The 22,479-nt window shown below is 42.5% G+C and overlaps 1 protein-coding gene across 1 annotated transcript in view; it reads left to right on the top strand.

Moving 5' to 3' along the window:
- Positions 1–1,579: 1,579 nt before the first annotated feature.
- Positions 1,580–22,479, top strand: part of GABRA1 (gamma-aminobutyric acid type A receptor subunit alpha1) — a 72,808-nt gene continuing 51,908 nt past the window's right edge. The window contains exons 1-2 of the mRNA XM_060240634.1: positions 1,580–1,666; positions 6,927–7,039. Coding sequence (XP_060096617.1) covers positions 1,593–1,666; positions 6,927–7,039 — 187 coding nt within the window. The 5' untranslated portion in view covers positions 1,580–1,592. The remainder of the gene's footprint in view (positions 1,667–6,926; positions 7,040–22,479) is intronic.

Genomic DNA, 22,479 nt, shown 5'->3' with positions numbered 1-22,479 from the left:
TCCTTTGGAAGTGGGGTGCGGGGGGGATCGATGTGCGGGTGCGCGCGTTATCTGCAGGCTGCTTCCAGCATCTCTTAACGGTCTGGTCCTTTTTTTTTGTTCCCGGGGGTTCGTTTGCTTCATCCCCGGGAGGAGGAGAGGAGAGCGGCGCGGCGGGAGCTCGTGGCCGGCCGCTGGCATTTTTAGGGCGCTTTGGCCGAGGCAGGGAGCGAAAGTTGTCGCTGGAAAACGGTGCTGGTCGTCCTCCCCCACCCCTTTTTTTTTGTGCGCGTCTACAGATGCAACGCTGCTTTTGCAAGGGAAAGAAAGCCTGGCAACTCGCTGCCGTGAGGCTTTCTCTCTCTGCCTTTCCGCTCTAAACCAATGGAGAAACTCCTCTCTCTTTTTTGCTCACTGTTGCCCAGTATTTTAGCTTTGGATGCCTCTGCTCCAAACGCATCTGCTCTCTTGCACGGTCTCTGCTCCCTGGTGTTTCACAACGTTGCCTGAGAGTCTGCGCCCTTGTTTTTGCTGGTTTAAAAAAAAAAAATAAATGGGTTGTTTGTTATTATCCCGAAGTGTTTTCTACGTAGTCTCAGTGCCAGGAGAAAGTAATGCATCTTTTTTTTTTTTTGCATTCTTGGGCAGAACAGAGCAACTGGGGTGGATTCCGGCACTAGGCAGAGAGACCAAGAGGCGGGCATAAACACTGGTTGCCTGTGCAAGCAAAGTGCATTGTGAAGACTGCTTCCAGGAAAAACAACAACCACAACCATCTAAGTTTGAGATTGGAGGTAGAGAAAGGAAGAGAGGCAGACTTTATCTTCCCCTCTTTCTCTCTTTTTAATCCAAATTAAAATGGAACTGGCTGTCTCCCAAAAGTGTAAAGGAAAATGGAGTCTTTGTAGCAGGGGTGTGCTCACAGCAGACTGGGGAGAGTAGCTGAAGATTTAGGCGAGGACAACCTGCGTGCAGCTAACGGCACATGATTTTATTATGATGCATGCTCTTTGAATTGATGGCAATCTCAGCGTACGCAGACAGACATCCTGAATGAGACTCTGAAACGCTGGACTACTCCTTCATGTGTAATGGCTTGGTAACCTAGAGAACAAGCATGGAGATCCCTTCGCAAGAAGTTCTTTTCGCGAGACCTCTTATAGAGCTTAAAAACCTCTGGGGACATCCTTTCCAGCGTTGACTGGCCCAGTCAAGGGATTGTTTCTTTCTTGTTAAAGCTAAAATAATATTTACATTCTTCCCCCAAATTGTGAGCACCATTAGTGTGAGGGAGCGGGGAGGATGGTAGAACTTCATAAGCCGTTTTATTTGAGAGAATCAGGGGCTCTTCAGTCATTTAAAAATTAGATTCCAGGTTGTTTCATTGAGTTAAATGAGGACTCCAGTCTTTAGAAAACCAGAAGTGGGAAATGCAGAATGGATGGGGTCATTTTATTTTTCTTGTGAATGGCATGGTGTCATTTACTTCTTCGACTTCAAGGAGAACAACCTACATTTATTTTAGGCTTATTTCAAGTCAGTTCCGATTTTCACTGTATGGAATGTTTACTTGTTTTTTTTTTATATTTTGTTTTCAGTTCCCCTTATTTACCATGAAGATGACAACTCTGCTCTATGACCGTTTTTGGGCCTGTGCTCTCCTCATGAGCACACTAACCGGAAGAAGGTGGGAAAAGAGCTTTTTTTTAAAAAAAAACAAAACCCAACCAACCAACCCCCCACCCCCCCCACCCCCCCCACCCCAAAAATACCCCCATCTCAGTTTGACACTTAAAAAACAAAAGCCATTGCAAGAGAAACAGGCAACACATGGGATGGGCTGCTACTGAAGCATATTTGTGGGGAATTAATCCTGCTCAAATCCCAGCTAAATCAAAATATGAGAAGATTGAAAGAAACATCTGTAGTGCAATGGTGCTCAGAAAGGCTTCAGAAAATACTAGACCTACTAAGACTAGATTAATGATTTAAGTGCAACTAGAAGTACATAGTCCTTTATACATATAAAACATGCAAGACACAGCTTCTTTTTAGCAATTTATATGTGGATTTCTTGATTTTTTCCCCCTCTCTCACTGAAATGAGTGAGACTGGCCTGTTAATACTAATACTGCCCCCAACTTGTTAATGCTAGCTTAATAAAAGAGCTTGTACTTCAAATCAATATCGGATTTGTATTGCCTAGATACCTTAACCTTATCTTTTAATTCAACATTTTGAGTCAAGTTATGCTATGAATGGGAAGAGTTTATTCATAGCCAGTGCAGAGATTTGTCATTGGCATTATAGATAAGAGACATCCTAAATATAGTGAATAGGGTATGGGGGAAATTCTTTTAAATTATCAAATGGACCTAAAAAGGTTATCGTTTTATAAATAATCTATCCCTGAAAATATAGTTAGACTCTGAATTGCAAATGATGGGGAATATTGTTGTACCTCCATCTCAGAGTCATCTGATCCATATCCTTTAAGAAAAAGAATGGATATGTGTAGAACTGGGATTGAGAATGATCAAACGGATCTTCAGCATATCTTCTCAAGAGAAAGGACGAGAAAAAGACAACAAAAAAGATTTGCACAGCTTTAGCTTCTGAAGCTTATGATTTTTTTTTTTAAAAAAATCAGATTTTCTAAATAAAAGGAAAAGGAAATGGAACCTTGGTGATCTTCCTCCTGTATGATCATCTCATTGATGTCATGTGATGGCATGCGTGTTTCACTGGAATTGTAGATTTGGAAGTCCATTTGCTTGCCTTTGAAAAATTACATGAGATGTCACTATTATAATGACCTGTAGATGGAGTTAGTGCACAGCGTTTTATTACACAGTTGTTTTGTTTAGTGTGAAACCACAAACACAGTAACTGACATTGGCCTTCAATATATTCAGACTACATATTGAAAACCGTCATTTCTGAAATAGAATGTTTGCCCGTCCAGGTTTGGCATATGGCTGCTTTACACAGTGGGCAAAAGTCACACAAAACAAAAAGTCACCTGTTGTAATTGGGTAGTGCCGCTTATAAATACTGCCAATTCTTGTGATAGTTTGTTAAGATATATCACCTAAATGATTATTTGTAATCTTGCATTTTAAATCAGAGCAAATATCAGAGGACGTTGTCCATGCTATTATTGTATGCTGACTGGAGAAAAGGGATAGGGATGTTTATCTGGGGGGAGGGGGGCAGACAGAGGTCTAAATTTATGTGCGTATACCATTGCGATAAGAAATAAGCAGAATCTCCACTACAGTGTCGTCAGTACATCAGAAATGGGCAGAGATTTCACCACACTATCATTAACACATCACATTGGAATTTAGATGTCTTTATGCATACACCTGTCCTTATTGCAGGACTACTGGATAAACTGGAGATCATAAAACACACATTGAAATCAATATTATTTAAGGCTTTCATTGTTCATTAAATCTCCATTTTTAAAATGGGACATTACAATGAATTACTGCTGTGACGGTCATTTTAACCTCCTTTCACTTCAAAAGTGAGGTGGAAGTTCAGCAGCACTTGGGTTCCTAAAAAGCAGACCCAACTTCCCATGAATTTTGTTGACATAGCAATTAATGACATGTGTATAGTATAACCACTTTGACATCATACTGCTAACTGATAATGCACTTTTGGACTAAATAGATACAAAATTGGTACTTCATTTAGGACAAGATGGAAGCCTGCATTTCTGTTGAGTACATTGTAACTGAAATATTTGTAGGATATCTTTCTGACTGAACAAAAATTGATACATTTGTGCAGGGAAACTCCCACCAATTAAGGCTGTTGAAGGCTTATGGTGTATTTGCAAACATACAAAACAACCTTTAAATATTACAGAAAAGGTGTAGTTGAGCTAGGGTGGAATTTCCGAGGCCTAGCTTTTGTTGAACCTTTGATTAATCTTAGTTACTTGTTGAACAACAAATTATATAGATTTTCAAGAATTAGAAAGATTTCTCTTATGATGCTTAAAAACATCATAAGGCATTAAACATCCACCAATTTGCACATGTATTCTCATTATTATAATTAGATTAGCTTGGAAAAGCTTGATTACATAGAGAAAACATCTTATTATTAATTATTGTATATACAAAAATATTATATATATTCCTGTATACATTTGAAGTGGTAAATTGCAGGAATATAAGTGATGCATCTATTTGTATTGAGCTTTCACTGGAATGATGAAGGAAAAATTGCTGTTTCCAGTTGGGGTTGTTAATTACACATTTATTTGGAAAAAAGAAGATTGGACAAATTTTTCGTCCATGAAATAGGATATACAAATTGATTCTTCTCTATATTTATGTTCTTAGCAACACAAACATCTAGACATTTATGAAGATTAAATTATAGTTTAACATCATACTATATATTTGCTAAAATTGATGATGATTGGTCAGAATAAACGGAGCTTGCAAAACATTGATTCCATTGTTAGCGTTCATGAAAACACACTCTCCAAGAGGTTTTGGAAAAGATACTTCTGTGAATTTTATCACACTAGATAAGTAAGGAAGGCTGATTCAGTAATAATGTATGTGACAAAGTGATCAAGAGGAAAGTAGCTTGGGGTTCAAGGGCTAAGTCCTGCTGAGTATACTCTGGCAAATGCCCCACTTTGCAAATAGGAGCTTTCCCAGCCAAAGGGCAGAAGAAGGACTCCAAGATTTGGCTCTAAGACAACCATGATAGATGATTAGGAGAAAACAGTGTGACTTGTACTTCAGAGTGCAGAAGGGGAATCATTCTCTAAATCACAAGTACTTGAGGTATCTGAGAAGAGGGCAGAACTTAGCTCATGTCCATGGCAAACCCACAGAAGCAATTTGCTACAGAAATTTATATACTACTGTAAGAACATAAGAGAAGCCATGTTGGATCAGGCCAGTGGCCCATACAGGCCAACACTCTGTGTCACTCAGTGGCCAATATATGTGTGTGTGCACACACACACACTGTGGCTAATAGCCACTGATGGACCTCTGCATATTTTTAGCCAAACCCCTCTTAAAGCTGGCTGTGCTTGTAGCCGTCACCACCTCCTGTGGCGGTGGATTCCACATGTAAGTTGCAGAGTGGAGGAAAGGAAATCATACTAACTTTTGAATGCACAAGTCACTGGTGAAAACTTTTTGCTATGATAACAAAGAATAATTATCAACCTGAACCCAAAACTTTCCACATATCAAAATCAAATAATTGTACTCTGCTTGCCAGGGTGTTACTCTGTAATTTAGTCATCGGGTGCAGATGTTTGGGTACTAAGCTTTGCATCCTAGGGAGTATGAAAAAAAATTAATGATATTTCAAAATATGGTTTCTTGGTCACAAGGCAATTATTGAGGTGTGCTTCAAGGGGCTTTCCTAAAGGTATACAAGAAGCAAAAGAAGACATGGTTGACTCAGCCTTCCATCCTTCCGAGGTCAGTAGAATGAGTACCCAGCTTGCTGGGGGTAAAGTGTAAATGACTGGGGAAGGCAATGGCAAACCACCCTGTAAAACAGAGGTGCGGAACCTTTTTTCTGCCAAGGGCCATATGGATATTTATAACATCATTCGTGGGCCATACAAAACTATCAACTTAAAAAACAGTGCTCCGCCAAGGGAGAACAATTCAGGCCAACAAAATTAATGCAAAGAATCGTTTTTCTATTTGAAGTCATGTGGAGAGAGCCTAATCTGGCACACACACATATATATATATATACACACACACTGTGGCTAATAGCCACTGATGGACCTCTGCTCCATATTTTTAGCCAAACCCCTCTTAAAGCTGGCTGTGCTTGTAGCCGCCACCACCTCCTGTGGCAGTGGATTCCACATGTAAGTTGCAGAGTGGAGGAAAGGAAATAATTGTTTTTGGTTTTAAGGTTTTACTGTTCTATGAAATTGAAACATACTGGTTTTTAAGGTTTTATCTGTTTAATTATTTAATTGCTTATACTTAAAATTGTTTAATTTTATGCTTGATAAACTGTTGGAAGCCGCCCTGAGCCACTCGTGGGAAGGGCGGGATATAAGTCCCAAATAAATAAATAAAAATACCCACACACACCTGGACCGCTACCCTAGGCAAATTCATAGGTTCAGGGCTTTTTTGTAGAAAAAGCCCAGCAGGAACTCAGTAGCATATTAGACCACACCCCCTAATATTAGCATATTAGGTCACACACTCATTAGCATATTAGGCCACACCATCTGGGATAATCAAGTGCAAATTGAACTGTGGCAGTAACTTTTCTAGGCCCTGTAGCAATTCTGGGTGGCCAGCCAGGCCCCAGGGAGGCTGCCGCACAGTACATCTGAGCCCTGTGATCCCTGCCTGGCCCTGGGGAGGTTGCTGCACAGCATGGCTGGGCCCCACAATCCTCGCTGGCCAACCAGGCCCCAGGGAGGCTGCCACATGGCTCGGTTCAGGCCAGTAATCCCCGAGGGCCACACCAAGTGACCTCGAGGGCAGTATGTGGCCCTCAGGATGGAGGTTCCCCACCCCTGCTGTAAAAAGTCTGCCATGAAAACATTGTGAAGGCAATGTCACCCCGGAGTCAGAAACAACTGGTGCGTGCCCTTTTTTACCTTTAAGGAAACACACTATCCTGTACTCACAAAAGCCGTGTAGAAAGCAGAAATATTGCAGACATGAACTATGGTGTAAAAGAAATCAAGGGATAACTAATCATCCATTTCTAGGCTTGCATGTATTTTGTGTTAGCTTTTAAATGGATATGCATACTTCGAGAAGATAATATATAGGAGAAATAACCGTACAATACTATTGCAATCTGGCATGATGGAAGAGGTTTTGCATTACAAGCAAGAATAAACAGATTTCAGAGTAACGATTTTTTAGGTTTGTTGGTGGATTAATTGTTTATAATGACACTGTTTTTTCCAGCTATGGACAAACTTCCTTACAAGACGAAATTAAGGACAACACAACAATATTCACTCGAATTCTGGATCGACTACTGGATGGTTATGATAATCGCCTGAGACCAGGATTAGGAGGTAGACATTGCTGTGTTTTTTTTTTGATTCACTATAAAGAAAAGTAGCTGTTCAAAAAATGAAGTTCACTGTCCAATGGTATAGATTAGTTCAACGGCTGCCTCGTTGGTCAGCATTTCGGGCAAGGTCACCCTGACTCCAAGCCTGACATGACAAAGGGCTATACCTTGCTTTTTCTCACCTGTACCAAACTGTGCAGAGTGATATCGCCTATTAATCCCATCCCCTCACACTTGAAAGGGTCAAATGTGGATACACAGCACTGAGGATTGAAAATTTATGTCCTGATTGGGGTTGTCAGGTCCCCCCTTGGCTGCCGGTGTGGTGCAGAGTTGCCGGAAGGTTGGGAAACTCCTGGAGATTTGGTGATGGAACCTGGGGGAGACCAGGGACCTCAGTGGGATACACGGTCGTTGAGTCCACCCTCTGAAGGAATTGATCTCTGTAGTCTGAATATGAGCTGTAATTCTGGGCGATTCCCAGGTCCCACCTGAAGGTTGGCATCCCTAACTTGGCCCAAAAGAGTTATGCTCACATTACTGCCACAGGGAAGAGGGCCAGGAGCGCCAGAGTAAAAACAAAGCTAATGTGGGAGTGCTTCCCAGCCACTTCATTGTTCTGCTTGCCCCACCTTGATGTCTGTTGTCTCCTTTTCTGAGGGGGAGAGGAAACAAAACCATTCCTGCCACTATGTGGGCAGGAAACATGGCTGCTGCAACAGAAACACAAAGCAAAATCCCACCACTGTCTCATGCATACCATTTGCTAAGCATAAAGAGATGAAAGAAGACTCAAGTATCAGGTGTGCATGCGTAACTAAAAACTAAAGAATCAGACACTTGTTGCCTTTATTTTATTTTTTTGACAATCTGTCCTCAAAGAAGCTTTCATTAAACAAAACGGGAAAAGGTGCACTGTCTCATCTACCTCGGCATGCCTTTTATCTGTGAATTCTATCAACCGCCCCCCCCCCCCGCCCCATTAGATGGTGAATAAAGTCTTTGGTTTCATTTTTTTTTTTTTTTGGCATTTGGGAATGATTGTCTTTGAACTTTAGGGATTTTGAGTGTTGTTCCCAGAATATTCTGCTGTTAGGAACTTGAGAAAATAAAGGCTTGTTTTTGGACTAAGGATTTTTAATGTAATGTAACAAAACAAGTAATCATTTTGTTCGCTCACTGTGATAATATTTCCTTTGCTTTGATGTAAACCCTGGGATTAGTCCAGGAATAAATATTTCCTTGATCCTTGATTAATACAATGGTAGGTTTCAGTCTGCCTTAATAGCAAGTATTACTGAGTATATTATAAAAGCATGTCTGGGTACTATTTGGTTTAGAAGAATGATCAATATTATTTTCTTTTTTTATTTTCTTCATGTTTGTTTGCATTTGCCACAATTTGCAGTGCTATTAGATTTGGGTCAATGCAGTTATCTCAGCCCTAATTCTCCACCCATGTACTGGAGATTGGCAGGGAACAGGACTGACCAAGGTCTATGCAGTGACCAGCCTGGCAGCTGATTTCTGGGTGGATCCTGTGTGATGGTTTCCCCTTGCCCATCCTATTGTGCAGCAAGTCAACCTCCTTCAAGTTGGGCTGTTTTCAACAGTTATACTGACATACACAATTTGCAGTACTATTAGATTTGGGTCAATGCAGTTATCTCAGCCCTAATTCTCCACCCATGTACACCCATGATCTCTGGGTGGATCCTGTGTGATGGTTTCCCCTTGCCCTTTCCCATCCTAGTGTGCAGCAAGTCAAACTCCTTCAAACTGGAGAGCCAGTTTGGTGTAGTGGTTAAGTGTGCGGACTCTTATCTGGGAGAACCAGGTTTGATTCCCCACTCCTCCACTTGCGCCTGCTGGAATGGCCTTGGGTCAGCCGTAGCTCTGGCAGAGGTTGTCCTTGAAAGGGCAGCTGCTGTGAGAGCCCTCTCACCCACCTTACAGGGTGTCTGTTGTGGGGGAGGGAGATAAAGGAGATTGTGAGCCGCTCTGAGACTCTTCGGAGTGGAGGGCGGGATATAAATCCAATATCTTCATCTACCTCACAGGGTGTCTGTTGTGGGGGAGGAAGGTAAAGGAGATTGTGAGCCGCTCTGAGACTCTTCGGAGTGGAGGGCGGGATATAAATCCAATATCTTCATCTACCTCACAGGGTGTCTGTTGTGGGGGAGGAAGGTAAAGGAGATTGTGAGCCGCTCTGAGACTCTTCGGAGTGGAGGGCGGGATATAAATCCAATATCTTCATCTACCTCACAGGGTGTCTGTTGTGGGGGAGGAAGGGAAAGGAGATTGTGAGCCGCTCTGAGACTCTTCGGAGTGTAGGGCGGGATAGAAATCCAATATCTTCCTCTACCCCACAGGGTGTCTGTTGTGGGGGAGGAAGGTAAAGGAGATTGTGAGCCGCTCTGAGACTCTTCGGAGTGGAGGGCGGGATATAAATCCAATATCTTCATCTACCTCACAGGGTGTCTGTTGTGCGGGAGGAAGGGAAAGGAGATTGTGAGCCGCTCTGAGACTCTTCGGAGTGGAGGGCGGGATATAAATCCAATATCTTCATCTTCATCTTCTTCAAGTAGGGCTGTCATACTCTTCACACTGTGACGATCCCCTTTTTTTCTGCCCCTGATCCCCCCATGTATATTCAGGTTCTGCATATGCTCTGGAGTTCAGAATAACAGGCAGCTGGGGGAGAAAGAATTTCATTTTAGTTTGTAGTCAAATATAGCCATGTCAAGCCATAATGCAGTTTGGCATTCCTGTTTTCAGCAGTTATACTGACATACATTTGTCAACCCAAGTTATAACTTTTTTTTTTTATTCCTCTAGAATGTTACTGGATTAGATTTTTAATCAGGTCATCAGGTTTGTAATGTTCAAAACTGGGGCATATTTTGTGTTTGGTTATCTAACACGATAAAAATAGCAACTATGACTCAAGGAATTAAAACAAAAATGAAGAAACAAATACATACCTATGCGCAGGTTCTGCTGTTGGCACTAGCTGTGGCGTGTACATGGGAAGAACGGTAAAAGGTGCAGACTGTGAAGTGCTGCCGTGCAGTTGGTGAGGGTCAAGTGAGCATTTAAGAACATCTGGCACAATAGAACTCATCTTACCATAGATACAGGAGGCTAAGAATGAATTAATGATTCACCTTTAATTGTGTTCCTACTATGGGGAAGACATCATGAAGCTTTCTTTATTATTGCTATCATTATTTGTGAAAGTGAAATTACTAAGTCAAAATATTAAGCAGTCATCTAATCACAGTTTACAGAATGTCGAGGTTAATAAGGAGTGTAATAAGAAAGGATAAGTTGTTTGCTTTACCAGCGTGGGTGACAGCTAAAAATGTTTTTCTTTGTTAAATGTGAAAAACTGATATGGCATGCTTCCAGATTGGGGGGTGGGGGGGGAAGCATGACATCAGAAGAAGGCATCCTGGGAATGGCGGGCATTAGATCCACGTATGTTCCCATGACACTTCTTACTGATGCAGCTCCACACGTGCGTCAGCAAATGTATTGGGCTGCCTCACAGCATGGAAACCTCTCCTTTCCTTTTGCTTACCCGATGAGACACACTGTGCTATACAGCAGTGTTCCACAGGGGAAAGGATTAAAAACACTTTCATGGGTTAGAATGGTGGGGGGATGTTATGTGGCAGGTCATTGCTGTGTGCCATTTTGAAAACAGAACTAAGCTCCAGCCCCAAAACTCCTCCTCTGGGCAATGGAAGGAATGTCCACTCTCTCATACCTGCTCTGTAGATTCCCTCATGAGCCAGACCATCCATCCACTTAAAGGGAAAGCCCAGAAATGGCATGAATCATGCTTGGAATGAGCAGACATCCCTGTAAGGTGATGTGGATGTGGACATCCCTGTAATGTAGACATCCCTGCAAGGTAAGCCATAAGGCAATGGCATCATTACCAGACACTCGTCAATCAGGACCAGATTTACATGTTTTTTGAGAGGGGGGCAAAATTTAAAAATGGTGCCCCCTTATGGGCCCATTCTACCTTATGGCCCATAGAATAGAATTGATTCCATACCCAGTTTGGTGCCCCCCCCTCCGGTGGTGCCCAGGTAAAGCACCCCCCTCTGCCACCCCCCCCCCCCCCCCCCTAGATCTGGCCCTGCCCTCAATCCAGACTCAATTTATATGAGACCCAGACTAGTAGTTTAGAATCTGGTTCAAAACGTGATAGCATTGAGTGTCTATGTGTATTGTGGGGAAGGATCTCGGGGTCCTCAAATCTGGCACAAATTTCTAGTTCATTGCAAAGTTCTCTGTATCTCAATCAACTATAGTTCTTAAAATCAGACTGCATACTATAACCCGTCTTGGAATACGTTCTTATTCTTGTCCATTGTTTAGTTACATGGTGTTACAAGGTAGCATTATAAAGATTCCCCCACCCACCCCTTTCCTGGCCAACATGAAAAGTACCCTAGCTCCTGGAATTCTCTGTGTACACGTGTTTGCATAAACTATCGAAGACAAGTTCTGTTGTATAGTTTTGAATTTTATAAATTTCTAAATCGAGGGAACATCCTACCACTTGTGAAAATGATGTGGTTAGTGGAGTTCTGAGTCCTGATCGTATTCAGTTGTGTTTTCCATTTTCATATTTATCTGGCACGAAGCTATGTGATCTTGTTTAAAAAGAATACAGCAGCTGGTGAAGGTCACTATCTGGTAGCTAGATCTATTAGGCAATCAGCTGTTCTGTAGCAGCTCTTTGTTTTAAGTATACTGATTGAAATCAAAGAGCTCCCATGAACAGAAAATGAAAGATAAGCACTGTGGAGAAAGAACAAAGATTAGATTCTTTGGCCAGACAAACTAGCTATTGTAGAGCTGGCAAACTTGCTGGAATATTCATTGTCTTCATAATCAGGAGAATGAAAAAAATGGATGATTGCAAAAACCTATAACAAAGATGAGTGTTCTCCCAATATTTTCTTAAATATGACTTTATTTTCCCCATCTATAAAATCTAAAGGGAAATATTTGCTTTAAGCAACATGATATCCCTGAATAAATTGTTCTCGTGTCCGCTGGTATGGTGTAGTGGATATCATATGTTGAACCAAGGAGGTTCTTAAAACCAATGCAACCGTACGGCCTTCAGAGTGACCTTGGACCAGTCACTGTTTCTCTGCCTAATTCACTTGTAAAAGCTGTGGTACAGATAATGGGAAAAGCTCTGTCTGAGCTTCTCCAAAGAAGAGTGGGAATAAAATGTGGTGAATAAAATCTGATAACAAGTAGTTGCATTTCTTGGAAGTGCAGGATTTCTATATCATAGTGACTTAATTTATACAGGAATATTGCCATTTGCTATTGTCGTTGAAAGGAAAACCCCCCCCCATCTAGATTGTTGACGTGAACAGTCGATATGATACACAAATGCATAATAAAAGTTATCTTTCAGTGGAACTGATACCCCAACTCTGTGAGTCAGTTGCTGTAAAGCTGTGTTCCATGTAAGAATGACTCATTATTTTTGGAGCATCCGACAAAGCATGTCTGAATTGTCTAATTGCCAAAATGGTAAACAATAGTTTTGGCTTTAAACACCAGCCAAATCCGTAAAAAGGCATATTCCTTTCTCTATTCCACAGGTGTTTTATCAAAAAACAACCCCCCCCCCCCAAAAAAAAGAAAATAATTCTAACACGCCTTCAACCAGTGAAAGTTGGTTATTCACATATGGCTGAAAAGAATCCTTAGTAACAATAGTGGTGGCTATAAATGAAAAAAAAAATGCTGAGATAAAAGCTCTGATATAAGCGCTGAAGGTCATAGATCTACATGTTGTCATCGCTTTAGGGCATGTTATACCTTCACAGTTACAAAACAGGGGGGGGAATCTTTTTAAAAAAAAAACATAGAAAGGGTTACCATATTTTGAAAAAGAGGACGTATTTCCTGACTGACTTCAAACAAGATCACTATGACAAATCTCATTTAAACACCCCTCCTATTTAAGCAGTGATAATTGCTAATAACTAGGAATATTCTCAGCTTTCCAACCTCAGAAAAGGACATTTTCATCAGGTTTTTTTTTTTTTTTATCAAGAGCCCCAAAGAGGATCATTACCAAAAAAAGGAGGACATCTGGTAACTGTAACAAAGTCAGTGTCTTTATTTAAATAGTCATAGACAAGCACAAGTCTTAGCAAAATTCCAGACCACCACAATGAGTAAGAGAAAACTTGAATTATTTCCCAGTGGCGGACTGGATCTAAAAATATTGGTTGCCAGGAGGAGACATAGGGGGTACACCCACAACTATAAGGCTATCATTTCATTTTTGTAAGAAATAAACTACATTTAAAAAAAAAACATTTAAGTGGGGAAAAAGGTACAATTAAAGCTTTTGTGAAATAAATATAGATTTTAGTAATTACAGTGCACGTATATTGTACATATTACTGGTAGTATAGAGTAGATATGAAATGTAAATACAGACTGCATTTTCTCCAGGGGAGCTGATCTCTGCCAGCTGGAAATCAGTTGTAAAAGTGGGAGATCTCCAGACCCCACCTGGAGGCTATCCCCGGGCCAAAGGAGGCCCGTCTGAAGTCAACTAGGGACAGGGCCTTCTCGATCACAGCCCCTTGCTGGTGGAACCAACTGCCGGAGGAGGTGAGGGCCCTGCGGGACCTTGGGCAGTTCCGCAGGGCCTGTAAGACAGTCTTCTTCTGGTTGGCATACAACTGACCGACATCTGAACATCAGAATATCTGAATATCGGAATGTCTGAATACCTGAATAGCTGAATTTTAAGAAGACTGTAGCATAGCACGCTGACAATTGTGTTTTATTTTACTGTGTAAATTATTAATGTATTTTAATTTTTGATTTATTGTTAGAATTTTATGTTGTGAGCCACCCTGAGCCTGCTTCGGTGGGGTAGGGCGGGATATAAATCGAATAAAATAAATAAATAAATAAATATGCAACAACAACAAAAAAGCCACACGGGTAGATGATTAAGACAAGACAATAGCTCCGTGTTTAGAATACCTCTTATGCAATACCAAGTATTCTAAAACAATATAATGTCCAATGAAGATACCTTCTCAGATTAATGTAGAAAAATCATTCTTTACTCATATCCAAGATTTCAAAAATTTTGTAGAAATTCATTAATACAGGAATTCATAAAAGTTCATAGAAATCCTGGAATTGCACAATGTATGCAGGAGATATTGAAAACTTTCAATTATCACAAACAGCTTACAGGCACAACTGGTCTAAAGAGCTCCTGTTTCGCATTACTGCTTTATCCAAGCTAATTTTCCTATGTATTAAAAAAATTATGTTACAATATCGGCACATGATACCTCTTTCATTCATTATAATATATCTGTGAACAAACACCAAACACTCACCTACTATTACACTTCACTCATCACACTACAAATAATTTTGAGTCTATCACACACCTACATAGGAGAATGGGTAAGATAACAGCAAAAGCTGAGGAAATGGAATAAAAATTATTTGCAGCGTGATGAGTGAAGCGTAATAGTAGGTGAGTGTTTGGTGCTTGTTCACATATGTATTATAATAAATGAAAGAAGTATTATGTACCGATATTCTAATGTAATTTTTTTTTCATACATAGGAAAATTAGCTTGGATAAAGCAGTAATGCAAAACAAGAGCTCTTCAGACCGGTTGTGCCTTTAAGCTGTTTGTGAGAATTGAAAGTTTTCGATATCTCCAGCATACGTTGTGCAATTCCGGAATTCCGATGAACTTTTATGAATTCCTGTATTAACACTCACCTGGAGGCTGGTAACCCTAAATACAACATAAATTTTAGTTGCATTACAGTAATAATACTGGAACTTCTATTATATTTTCAAGCTACTAAAAGGTCATTAACGTTTTTAACATATTGTCTAATGTTTAAGGGGAGGGGCCGCTTGCCATCGGGCAAGCCGACACCCTGACCAGTCTGCCACTGTTAGTTCCCACACATAATTCAAAAGGAAGTACAAGTTAAACAAAATGATAAAGTTATCAAAATCCTGCAAGATGAATGTATATAAACTTAAGCCACCGATATCTGGTGAATTTTACAAGTGGCTGCACTGAAACCTGTGGATTTTTGTCTATACGTAACACTGTAGCATACACCGAATTGACTGAGATACCTACTAAGCAAGGGAAGGATAAACTTAGAGCAAATCTCTTGATATTTAGGGGCAACTAAGTATAACGTGTTCTGCAGTTTCAATCTCCCCTGCACCACAGGGACATAGCCTTTCTGCCTGGGAGCCTTTTTGTATCAGCCATCCAAAAATGCAGAAGAGAGTGATTGACATCTGCTGAGGGAAAATGCCTTCCTGTGACTGAAAATCTCCAATTGGGAGAGAGAGGCACTTAGGCAGTCAGGAAACTTGATATCTAAAGTTTTCTGAAGACAAGAAAGTCAGTTACTTTTCCAAAACTGCCTGCCACTCAGTATCCATCACCCTTCCCTTTAAAACTTGTTTCGCCTGCTCACACCCGTTCCAAAACAGAGTGAAGGGAAAAGCCCAAACACACTAGCTTGATCCTAACTGCCTTCAGCTACGTAGATTGATAACTATCTCAAAGAATCAAGGGAGTTAAGCTTGAGGACTGAAATTTAGCTTTAGCCAAAGGTTAGTGGAGGCAAAGCACAGCCTAGCCTCCACTTTTACCAAGCCTGTCTCCAAATGCAAATTTGCATTTGAAACACAGTGGCGTCATTGAAGGGCTGCTCTCAGGATTTTCAATTGTACCCACTCTAGAGGTACAAAGCAAGAAGATGGTGATCCAGTCATGGTTCCATATAAGAGGTGAGCCAATGTTTTAGCCTGGAATAGCATCTGGGATATATTGTTCACCCTTAGTTTGTTTAAAAAATTATATTATAGGCAGATTTTTGTCCAGCATCGGCTACACAGTCACAATGAGCTTTCCTCGAGCCAGAGCCATGCAATACATCCCCTATATACTTAAAGCTGGTCACTTGCTCTATCTTATGGCCATTCACGCTCCATACCTGAGTCTCATACAAAATGCCATAATTTTAGGCTTTTTTTGTAAATTATTGTTAAATGGTCCTGACTACAATGTTGGGTAAATGCCCTTAGTTCTCTTTTGTCCTACTGGAGTCCTTGATGGAATTACAGTGTCATCTGTATACAATAACATGGGGATCCTACAATTCATTCGCTTAGAAAGGTGAAAATCTAAGTCACTTAAACATCTGACCATGTTATTGATAAAGAAAATGAAAGGTAATGGAGCCAATATACAACCTTGTTTGTAGGCTTCCCAACCCTCCCGCCCTGGCGGGGGACCCCAGAATTTACAGCCTCTTCCCCCGCTCTCAAAAAAAAAAACGGAAGCGGGGGGAGGGGGGAAACGGCACCAAGGAGCATGGCGAGCCGCCCCATCTCGGAAGAGCAGCTAAAGTGAATCGGAGAAGAGGCGGCAGCAGCGTAGCGGCATCGCCCGCTCTGCCTCTGAGGTAAAATCAGAGAAGGGGAGGGTGGAGGCAGGCCAGGAGCGTGGCGAGCCATGAATCTGGGTCCTTCTAGGACCCGGACTCGCGGCTCACCACGCTCCTGGCCTGCCTCCACCCTCCCCTTCTCTGATTTCACCTCAGAGGCAGAGCGGAGCAGGCAACGCGCTGCGCTGCCGCCTCTTCTCCGCTTCACCGTAGCTGCTCCTCCGAGATGGGCTCAGCCTGAGCCCATCTTGGAGGAGCAGTTACGGTGAAGCGGAGAAGAGGCGGCAGCCGCACAGCGGCGTCGCCTGCTCCGCTCCCGCCTCTGAGGTGAAATCAGAGGAGGGGAGGGTGGAGGGAAGGAAGACATTTAAAAAGGTGTGCCGTCCCTTGAAATGCGATGGCCAAAACTCCCGTTGGGGTTCAGTGATGCTTGTCACACCCTTGCTCCTAGCTCCACCCCAGTGTCTCCTGGCTCCACCCCTAAAGTCCCCAGAGATTTCTTGAACTGGACTTGGCAACCCTACTTGTTTGGCTCCCTTTGAGGTTTTAATTGGGTTCGTAAGATGCCCTTGCTTATTGCATCGAACCTTGAGGGTGGTATTAATATGTAAGGCATGGATTAAGCAAAGAAGACGTTACTTCTAGTTTTTCCCATAATTTAGTCCTAGAAATAGAATCTAAAGTTGCTTTCAGTTCCATGAAGGCAGCATAGAATGAGACCAAGCTTTTAGATGAATATTTTTATTTGTTTTTTTTAGCTTTTTTTTTTTTTAAGTTTAAGAGATGAATATTTTTCAAGTAGGTTTTGTGAGATCAGGCACAGCTCTATAGTGGCTCTTCCTCTCCTAAAGCCAGCTTGCTCTTCCACAATTAGATCCTCCTTGTGTAGCCGGCTCTTAAATTTATCCAGCAGATGTCTTGCATAAAGTTTGCTATTAACGTTGAGCAGGCTAATTGGCCTATAATTATCAGGATCATCCCTCCTCCTTCTCTTAAAAAAACAAAAGTATAGTTGCCATGCCCCAGTCCTGAGGGTTATAGCCAGAAGTGTCAAAAAAGTGATGCTGAAAGTAAGCCCACCACTATATGGTGTTTCTCAGGAGTTCGGGGGGAATAGAATCTGCACCAGGAGCTTCTCTTCTTCTGAGTTGGCCAATAAGAGATTTAACATCTCCTGCAGATACTTGGGGCCATTTAGGCAAGTCCTCTATCTTTGCTTAAGAGCCACGTGGCGCAGAGTGTTAAAGCTGCAATGCTGCAGTCCTAAGCTCTGCTCACGACCTGGGTTCGATCCCTGGTGGTAGCTGGTGGAGAGCCAGTTTGGTGTAGTGGTTAAGTGTGCGGACTCTTATCTGGGAGAACCGGGTTTGATTCCCCACTCCTCCACTTGCACCTGCTGGAATGGCCTTGGGTCAGCCATAGCTCTGGCAGAGGTTGTCCTTGAAAGGGCAGCTGCTGTGAGAGCCCTCTCCAGCCCCACCCACCTCACAGGGTGTCTGTTGTGGGGAGGAAGGTAAAGGAGATTGTGAGCCGCTCTGAGACTCTTCGGAGTGGAGGGCGGGATATAAATCCAATATCTTCTTCTTCTTCTTCTTCTTCTTCTTCTTCTTCTTCTTCTTCTTCTTCTTCTTCTTCTTCTTCTTCTTCTTCTTCTTCTTCTTCTTCTTCTTCTTCTTCTTCTATCTTCTTCATCTTCTTCTGGTTTTTCAAGTAGCCAGCTCAAGGTTGACTTAGCCTTCCATCCTTCCGAGGTCAGTAAAATGAGTGCCCAGCTTGCTGGGGGGAAAGTGTAGATGACTGGGGAAGGCAACGGCAAACCACCCCGTAAAAAGTCTGCCGTGGAAACGTTGTGAAAGCAACGTCACCCCAGAGTCGGAAAGCAGACTGGTGCTTGTACAGGGGACCTTTCCTTTCCCTTCTGTCTTTGTGGGGGGGGAGGGCTCGCAAGAAAAGTCTTTGTACATCTTCTGGAAATATGTTTATTTGGTGTCTGATGAAATGAGGGAGTCCAAGGGGGATGAATCCTTAAATTCATACACCAGGAGTGGCCAAAATTGCTTAACGTAAGAGCCACATAGAATAAACATCAGATGTTTGAGAGCCGCAAGACAAGAAAGAAAGAAGGAAGGGAAGAAGAAAGGACAGAGAATAGATGGGGAGGGAGAGGGGGAAAGAAAGCAACTTTGATTTTAAATGCATTCTCCAAGCTGCCAGCCGGCCAGCCAGTGGGGGCTTCGAGAGCCACACAATATGTGTGAAAGAGCCACATGTGGCTCCCGAGCCACAGTTTGGCCACCCCTGGCATAGACCTTCTTGCCAAATCATTGTGGCTAGTAAGGCAACGATGCAGTCCTGTTAGAGTAGTAGGATTTAAACTAATTTAGTGCTATTGACTTCAGACAGAATCTATACCTTGAGATTCCTTGCCAGCAAAGAATGGCTCTAGGAAAGTGCTAAACAAATGCTGTGTGCCACTGTTGTATCACAACTTGGTATGGTAACCTGCATTTGGTTTCATTAGTTTAGTACTTCACTTTGCATAGTGAAGGAGTGGCACAACGTCATCTGTAAGGCAGACACGTCACATAAAATCCCAAGTGTACGATGATCTGATTTGTGAGCTCTTGCCCCCACCCCACAAAATATATGGTGATGAAAGAAGCACTAACATTATGTTCCTAGAAGAGAAGAACAGGTTTGCCCCATCTTTCTACAACTGTGGACAAATGAGGGTGTGAGCTCAGCTCTAGCCTCAAATGATCAGGGTCATCATGCAAAACCATGGATGGGGCCAATGCCAGTATAGGGTTGCCAAGTCCAATTCAAGAAATATCTGGGGACTTTGGAGGCGGAGCCTGGAGACATTAGGGGCGGAGCCAGGAGCAAGGGTGTGACAAGCATAAATGAACTCCAAGGGAGTTCCAGCCATCACATTTAAAGGGACGGCACACCATTTAAATTCCTTCCTTCCATAGGAAATAACGAAGGATAGGGCACCTTCTTTTGGGGCTCATAGAATTGGACCCCCTGGTCCAATCTTTTTGAAACTTGGGGGTTATTTTGGGGAGAGGCACTAGATGCTATACTGAAAATTTGGTGCCTCTACCCCAAAAAACAGGGGCCCCCCCAGAGCCCCAGATACCCACGGATCAATTCTCCATGATTTTCTATGGGAATAAATCTCCACAGGGAATAATAGAGTTCCCAGCAGACATTTCCCTCCCCCCACCCCGCTTTCTGATGACCCTGAAGTGGGGGGAGAGTCTCCAAACTGGGGATCCCCTGCCCCCACCTGGGGATTGGCACCCTATGCCAGTACAATGTGAATAGCCACGTCTATGATTTCCAGATATGATATAATTTTATTAGGAATAACTATAACCTACCACAGGATTGGGAGAAAAGAGAAAAGGGGTGGGATAGAATGACTAAAGACCTCCCCCCCCCTTCAAGCATTCCAGCATATTGGTCTTCCACTAAAATATCATTCTGTCTTGATCTGGGAATAATTCCAGCTGAATGTTCAAACTATGGAAAATTTCCCCCCGGTCTTCACAAAGACCAGGTTCTAAAAGATTATGAAAACAATCATGGGGGGGGGGGGGATTTCTGGGTTTAGAACAGAATATGCACCATGTTTCATGGAATCTCAAGAATCAGTTTGTTCCCATAACAAAAAAAACCTGGTTTGAATTCTGACTGTGTACAAATACCATCTGAGAGCTCATTAAAAACTTTTTTGTCTAGAAAAATCTGTATCTAGAAGTAGCAATTTGGCACAGAAGTAGGAATTAGGGGTGTGTATTTGGTTTGGCTAAACTGAATAGACCGCCGAATACCCTGATTTGGAAGTATATAGCATTGTATACTTCCAAATCCAATTAGAAGGCATTACACGGGAGCTGTATACTTCCGAACCAATATTCGCAAGTATATGGAACTCAATGTAAAAGGCGGGAAAGGAGCTTCTGCAGCCTCAGGGAAGCTGCTTGCCGCTGCCTCCTTACCTGCCTTTGGAAGCCTTTTCCCGCCTCTCCCATAGCCGCCCTGGGTTCAGGGAGGGAGGGGGAGAGGAGCCCCAGCAGCCAATCCAAAGCATGCATTTGCAAAATGCATTGCAAATGCATGCTTTGCAGGTCTGTTGTGTAGCTGATGGCTGGGCTAATCACCCAGCCATCAGCAACAGAGCAGTGGTATTTTTTGAAACTGCTCTCTGTAGGGCCAGAGAACCTTTTTAAGAAGTCTGCCTGGCTGGACTCCATTCCATTGCTGCTGTGTTGGTGTTGGTGTTGGTGTGTGAGAGAGATTGTGCTGCGCTGGCCCTTGGCCTCAGCTGCTGCTGCTCTCTCTCAGCCTTGCCTGGAGAAGACATCTAAGGTAAGACAGTCTTGGGGTTCTTGTTTTTATTTTAGTTAGGATAAAAGTAAAAGGACTTTTTAAGACTCAGAGTCCCTTTACTTATCCAGATTTGGGTGAGTGGGTATTGGGTAGCTTATTTGGGGTTAGGAGGTTCTGCTGGGGGTGGGGGCCTGGGGTGGGGGGGTTGCCAATTTGCCTACATCTAATTTTAGTGAGAGGACTTTTAAAAGTGCAGTGTCCTTTTACTTTTCCTGATTTGCGTGGCTTGGATTTCTTGGGGTTAGGGTGAAGGGGTTTTTTTTGGAGGGGGAGGGGTTGGTTAAGTTCCTGTATTGTTAAAAGGCAAGTTTTTTACTGTTTTAGAAAGATTCTGTGTTTAATTTGTTGCTGCTGTGTTGTGCTGCTGTTCCTTTTCTCTTCTGGTTCTGGTTCTTGAGCGGGTGGGGAGCTGTTTGGCCTAATTTTTATTGTTTAAAAGTTCATTTTTTAACAGTTGAGTTTGTTGGCCTTTTCTCAGTTGGATTTGTTTGGATCTGTTGCTGTTGGTTTTGCATCCTGTCCTGTTTTCCCTTTTCCTTGTTCTTTTTTTTTGGGGGGGGGGTGTTGACTGATTTGACTTGAGGTTTTTTATTGTTAAAAAGTTCATTTTTAACAGTTGAGTTCGTTGGCCTTTTCTCGGATTTGTTTGGAACTGTTGCTGTTGGTTTTGCATTGTATCCTGTTGTCCCTTTTCCTTGGGGGGGGGGGGGTTAAAAGTTAAGTTTCTTTCTGTCACATTTTGGGTTTTTTTAATTACCTCTGGTTGGTGTGAGGGGGTTGGTGTGTGGGCTGTATGGGGTGGACCACTTTCATGTTTTTATAGAGCTGTTTTTGGAGTCTTAGGGTTCCATGCAGTTTTGGGGGGCTCTCCCTCAACCCCCTGCCCCCCAGTAGCCTCTGATTATGCCATATGTTGTCATTGAGTTCAATGGCCTATAGGGTATAATGGTGGAATAGGAACACCCTCTTTGGGTTCCCCTGGAATGGGAACCTTTGGCCCAATCTTTTTGAGACTTGGGTGGTTCATAGGGGAGAGTCCCTTGCAGGTTCCCTGCAAATGTGGGGGCTCTCCCTCAAACCCCTTCCCCTCCAGGTGGCTTCCAATATACCCTATTTTGCCATTGATTTCAATGGTCCATAGGGGATAATGGTGGGATGGGGCACCCTCTTTGGGACCCCCTGGCCTAATCTTTTTGGGACTCGGTGGGTTCATAGGGGAGAGTTCCCTGCAGGTTCTCGGCAAATGTGGGGGCTTTCCCTCAAACCCCCTCCCCTCCAGGCGGCTTCCAATATATCCTATTTTACCATTGATTTCAATGCCCCATAGGGTATAATTGGGCTGTATATTCGGAAATAGTCGTATATCTCCAGTATGTACAGCTATTCCGAATACCGGTATTCGGAAATATATGGTATTCTGAATATTTGGCCCCGTATATTTCCGAATCCGATTAATTCCTATTTTTTTTTTTTTTTTTTGCACACCCCTGGTAGGAATGAGATAAAACTTCAGGAGTTCTTTCA

The sequence above is a fragment of the Heteronotia binoei genome, chromosome 5, assembly GCF_032191835.1.
Source record: "Heteronotia binoei isolate CCM8104 ecotype False Entrance Well chromosome 5, APGP_CSIRO_Hbin_v1, whole genome shotgun sequence".
NCBI lineage: Eukaryota > Metazoa > Chordata > Lepidosauria > Squamata > Gekkonidae > Heteronotia > Heteronotia binoei.
This window is presented reverse-complemented; position numbering and strand designations above follow the sequence as displayed.